The sequence below is a fragment of the Cebus imitator genome, unplaced genomic scaffold (assembly GCF_001604975.1).
Source record: "Cebus imitator isolate Cc_AM_T3 unplaced genomic scaffold, Cebus_imitator-1.0 Scaffold15, whole genome shotgun sequence".
Lineage (NCBI taxonomy): Eukaryota > Metazoa > Chordata > Mammalia > Primates > Cebidae > Cebus > Cebus imitator.
In genome coordinates, this window is record NW_016107330.1 from 7,255,266 (window position 1) to 7,260,951 (window position 5,686).

General features: G+C 55.8%; 1 protein-coding gene across 8 annotated transcripts in view; it reads right to left on the reverse strand.

Annotated features, from left to right (window-relative positions):
- The window catches only part of ATP13A2 (ATPase cation transporting 13A2), a 26,468-nt gene extending 21,058 nt beyond the window's left edge, over positions 1-5,410 (reverse strand). For 4 of the 8 annotated variants that reach the window (XM_037730166.1, XM_037730181.1, XM_037730192.1 and 1 more), the window contains exon 1: positions 5,181-5,410. In XM_037730166.1, coding sequence (XP_037586094.1) covers positions 5,181-5,190 — 10 coding nt within the window. In that variant the 5' untranslated portion in view covers positions 5,191-5,410. The remainder of the gene's footprint in view (positions 1-5,180) is intronic. The other 4 variants (XM_037730177.1, XM_017505517.2, XM_037730182.1 and 1 more) reach the window with 2 other exon arrangements.
- Between the last annotated feature and the right edge of the window lie 276 nt (positions 5,411-5,686).

Sequence of the window (5,686 nt, forward strand, 5' to 3'; positions counted from 1 at the left end):
AAAAAAAAAAAAAAGAAAGAAAATCAAATTAACCAAAGCTGAACCTATGGCCCATCTCTCTTCCCATCCATTTGATAGATTCAAGAAACACATGATGGAGCAGCCAGCTCTAGGAAGAGCCTGGTCTCTGCGGAGCATGCACACACGCTAAGTCATATAATTGTTGTGATTGTTGAGACAGGGTTTCACCCTCCCGTATCTACCTCTTGAGTAGCTGAGACTACAGGTGCACAACACTATGCTCTAATTTTTGTTATTTTTTGTAGAGACGGGGTTTCACTATGTTGCCCAGGCTGGTCTAGAACTCATAGGCTCAAGCGATCCACCCACCTCAGCCTCCCCAAATGCTGGGACTACAGGTGTGAGCCACCACAGCTGGCCAGTAAGACAATCTTTATTTCTATCTTGTGTCTCTCCTAATTATGGGACGGATGTGCTCCATCTTAAAGATCCTACATTAAAACACACTCTCCTGCACACCAGCACAGAAGCCTGCAACTCCCAACTACTGAGGTCTCTGGGCAGGCCCAACAGAAGATGTAGATTCTCGAGGCTGCTCGGGGGGCCAAAGGCCAGGCTCAGAGACCTCCCAAGCCCTGCCTGCCTGCCTGGGTCCCTGGGGTGCTGGATCTGGTTGGCTGGTCTCACTTTCACTTTCTGGTCCCAGCCCAGTCCCCGAGTGACCCTTGTTGGGGCAAGAATGCCATTTCCTTCCCTTGATGACAACCTGCAGAAGAGTAACCACTGAGGGCCCCTCTGCTCTCTGGCTGGGAGAGGGGAACCCACTCTGGCTCCTGGCCCAGGGTGGAGGGCAGAGGAGCGGGCATTCAGGATGACTCATACTGTCTACCTGGGCTTTTAGGTCCTTGGCCACTGACAAGCCACAGCCCTTTTTTGTGGTTTCTTTTCAGAAAGTCAGCAGTCCCAGCCGGCACTGTAGTTCCAGCTGAGGTTCACCCACCCTGGAGACTGGCTCCCTGAAGTGGGACAGGGTGGGAGTTTCTTATCTTTTAAGGCTCATCTCCGGACATTTCTGGGGTATAAGGGAAAGAACACCCCAGGGCTATAAGGCGCCAGACGCTGTTCCAAGCACTTTACAGTCATTCATTTATTCCTCACCACACCCCAATGACGTGGGTACTACTTTTATCCCTATTTTACAGATTGGGAAACTGAGGCCCAGGGAGGTGAAGCAAGTTGCCCAAAGGCCACACATCATCATCATCGTCATCATCATCGTCATCATTTTCTTCTTCTTCTTTATCATGAACATGTTCTTGGTTCTCTTCCAAGCAAGCTGTGTTTTGTAGAGCAAGTGCCTTTGCCTCTCTGGGCTTCCATTTCTCATCTCTAGGATGATAATCCCAAGGCATCTGACACACAGGGAGGCAGGAGCCGGCTCAGCCCAGGCATTTGAAGTTCCTGGGGTGCTAGACCAGACAGGTGAGTAGCTGCCAGCTCCTGGGCCGGGGGGTGTGGCTTCTGCCCACCCATTTCCCAGGCTCCCTTCTCCTTTCCCATCACCCTGTCTGAAGCCCTGGCTGCCCCACTGCTCCCCAGGTCCATTCAACAGTTCTCCTTGTGCCTTAAAATCCTCAGGCCAGCAGCCCAGTGGGCTCAGGGATGGGAAAGGAGCCAGCACCCTGCTGGGCTTGCCCTGAGCCATCACTGTGGTGCTGATCTGATTTCCTCCCGCACCAAGCACACAAGATGGGCTCCCTTACCCATCTGACATCTCGTCTGACAAATGAGAGCACCGAGCATCGGGGGCAGTTGCCCTGACTTGTCTCAAAGCTGGAACAGGGCTGGCCTTCCTCCCAGGTCCTCTCTGCCCCCGAACACCTACTTCCTGACACTCCATCAGCATCAGGCTCACAGGAGTGTCACAACCCTTCCTGCCCACAGTGCCTGCCACGTGCTGGGGGGGTCAGGAAACACTGATTGACTGACTGACTGAATGAATGAATTCCCATCTCATGGACACAACAGAGCTTGAAGGCAAAGGTGTTAGGAGTGGGGTGTAGGGGCTCCAGCCTCTTCGTTTTTTTTAAAGAGTTAGGGTCTTGGCCGGGCACAGTGGCTCAGGCCTATAATCCCACCACTTTGGGGGGCCAAGACAGGTGGATCACCTGAGTTCAGGAGTTCAAGACAAGCCTGGGCAACATGGTAAAACCCCATCTCTACTAAAAATACGAAAATTAGCCGGGCACAGTGGCGCGTGCCTGTAATCCCAGCTACTCGGGAGGCTGAGGCAGGAGAATCACTTGAGCCTGGGAGGTGGAGATTGCAGTGAGATGAGATGGTGCCACCACACTCTAGCTGGGCGACAGAACAAGAGTGTCTCAAAAAAAAAAAAAAAAAAAGAGGCAGGGTCTCACTCTGTCACCCAGGCTGGAGCACAGTCGCACAATCCCAGCTCACTGCAGCCTTGACTTCCTGGACTAAAGGAGGTCCTGCTGCAGCCTTCTGCATAGCTGGCACTACAGGCAGGGACCACTGAACCTGGCTAATTTTTTTTTAGTTAGGGACAGGGTCTCATTTTGTTTCCCAGGCTGATCCTGAACTCCCACCTCAGCCTCCCAAAGTGCTGGGATTACAGCACTTTGGAGCTCAAGCCTTTTTATGAAGAAAAGATTCTTCATAAAGCGGGGGGGGCCCAGGATGTAAACAGTGGTCACCCCTGGGAAGTTCTTTCTTGTGTCTATCATATGACTGTCACTTCACAATGACACTCAGTCAACTTTGGCAAGGAGGAGGAGGGGAGGAGGACTTGAAGTCACAGCTGTGGAAACCTCCAAGAGCCCCTCCCTGCAAGGATCAAGCCCGGGCACTCTCTCCTGCAGAACACCTGTTTATCCCTATCCACAGCCCAGTCTCCCCAGGGCTGCTGCAGGAGGGGATGTGAGTTCTCACCAGCTCAGACCAGCCCAGAACAGGCACCCACAGGCTGTGTGGGGTGAGAGCCCCACGATGGGTGCCATTACTCTTCTTTTTTTTTTTTGAGACAGAGTCTTCTTCTGTCTCCCAGGCTGGAGTGCAGTGACAAGATCTCAGCTCACTGCACCCTCCGCCTCCCAGGTTTAAGCAATTCTCCTGCCTCAGCTTCCTGAAGTAGCTGGGACTACAGGCACACACCACCACACTCAGCTAATTTTTGTATTTTTAGTACAGACAGGGTTTCTCTATGTTGGCCAGGCTGGTCTCGAACTCCTGATGTCAAGTAATCCACCCACCTTGGCCTCCCAAAGTGCTGGGATTATAAACTCGAGCGACCGCACCCAGTCTGTCATTGCTCTTCTGATTAACAGCAGCTCCCATGGAGTGCTTAGCATGCACTGTGGAAGCCCCTCAGTGTGCTAACTCAAAGAATCTTCACACAGAACCCTCTGAGGTAGTGGCTATTTTTTTTTTTTTTGAGACGGACGGAGTCTTGCTCTGTCGCCCAGGCTGGAGTGCAGTGGCGTAATCCAGACTCACTGCAACCTCCGCCCGGCTTCAAGCAATTCTCCTGCCTCAGCCTCTTGAGTAGCTAGGATTACAGGCACACACCACCATGCCCGGCTAATTTTTGTATTTTTAGTACAGACAGGGTTTCTCTATGTTGGCCAGGCTGGTCTCAAACTCCTGACATCAAGTAATCCACCTGCCTCAGACTCCCAGAGTGCTGGGATTACAGGCGTGAGCCACCGAACCCACCGGTAGTGACTATTACTATCATCCCCGTTGTCAGCATGTGAATTCCTTGTCCAAGGTCATAGAGCTTGAAAGGGTTTGAGAATCTGGAAATGAGTGCATCTGAATGAGCACATTCTTCTTAGTTCCTCCCTACAGCCATTCCATGAAAAGTACAGATTAGGATTCCCATTTAAAATGAGGCCCGCTGGGCGCGGTGGCTCAAGCCTGTAGTCCCAGCACTTTGGGAGGCTGAGGCGGGTGAAGCCATTGCACTCCAGCTCAAAACAAACAAACAAACAAAAAAAAAAACAAAAAAAAAACGAGGACTGGACTTAAACCTGGTCTGAGGTCACAGCCCGGGGGCAATGTCACCAGCACAGTGTGGAGCAGAGGGGCTAGAGCCAAAGCCATTGGGACCTCTCATTTCCTGCGGAAGCCTTGGCTTCCTGCTGGTGACCTGGTAGTCACCCAGGGCAGCTGCCTCCTTCTTAGCTATGGTTCCTCAGTGGCAGGGAGCTCCTGTCTTCTGCCAGGATGGGGTGGGAATATGTGTGAACCGTCTTCCCATCTTTGGAGGTGGATTCTAGGGGCCGTCTTTCCTCATTCTTTCCCCTTCCTCACTGGGGGTGCACTCTAGGCTGTGGGGCTGGGGGATGAGTGACAGACACTGAGATGAGACCTTTCTGGATGGAGAAGGGCTACTGGACCCATTCCCAGCAGGTGAGATTTAATTTATTTATTTTGAGATGGAGTTTTGCTCTTGCTGCCCAGGCTGGAGTGAAATGGTTCGATCTCAGCTCACCACAACTCCATGTTGGTCAGGCTGGTCTCAAACTCCCGACCTCAGGTGATCTGCCTGCCTTGGCCTCCCAAAGTGCTGGGATTTGCCTGGTTGCAGGTGGGATTTAACTTAGACCCTGGAGGAGTGAGCGTAGGGCATCTGGCCTGGGATGGGTCGCATGGAGGGTGTGGCCCTTGGCCCTGGGTGTGATGGGTCTTCTCTGGGGGCCTGAGACAGGGGGTCAGGAGTGGCGCTGTGCCCCAGGACATCTACCCAGGAAATGAGGTCCCGGCTTCCCCAAGCCCATTCATTCATTCAGCGCAGAGGGGTAACTGCCCAGAGGCCCGAGGATGCAGCCGCCTCCCCCACCTGGACAATCGTCACTCGGGATGGGATTCGATTAAGTGGGCGTGGGGTGGCCTCCCCGCCCCCGCACAGCCCCAGGACCCTCTAGCACAAGTGCCAGGCTCCCAATGCCGCGGTTGCGGGGTGCAGGGGAGGAAAGGGACCGGCTGTGCGCGGCGGCGCCATCCCCCCCCACCTCCCCTCTGGCGTCTCTGGCAAGATACCCGGGCCGAGTCCCAGTTAAGGGGAGGGGATGGGCCCAGGATCCGCTCTCTAGGCTCGCGACTCCGCGGTGGGGGGCGTTGCCCCGCAGGGGCGACGACGACTGGCGGTTCGGGGACCGCGGCAGGCTCGGGGCCGACCCGGGCTGCGAACTCACCTGCGCTCATGCCGGCTCCTCGCGCTCATCGCCGGCCCCGGCGCTGCGGCCCTTGGCCTGGGCCCCGGCGTGCGCAAGGCCCTGGGCGGGGGCGCGGTCCGGACGGCCCGGGGCTGGGGGCTCGGGGCTGGCGCGGGAAGGGCGGGCGGGGCACCTAGCTGCCTGGCTCTGCGCGGCTCCGACACTGCCGCAGTCCCTCCGTGCGCGCCGCAAGCCCCGCCCGGCCCTCTGCGGCCCGCGCCGCGCCCGCGCCGGGGATGCTGGGACTTGTAGTCCCCGGCCGCTCCTCCGCATACGCCGGGGGCGGGGCGCGCGGAGACGAGGGATAGCCCCGGACGCACCGACACAAGTCACACGGAGTCAGCCCCCTTGCACGTCCCAGGGGTTAGGGACTGTGCATGCTGGTCCAGCTCTCCATCTCTTCCGGGTTGTGCGACGGTGAGCAAGTCACTGACCCTCTCTGGCCCTCTTTTCCCAACCTGTAGCATAGCAATGCCTGCTTCACT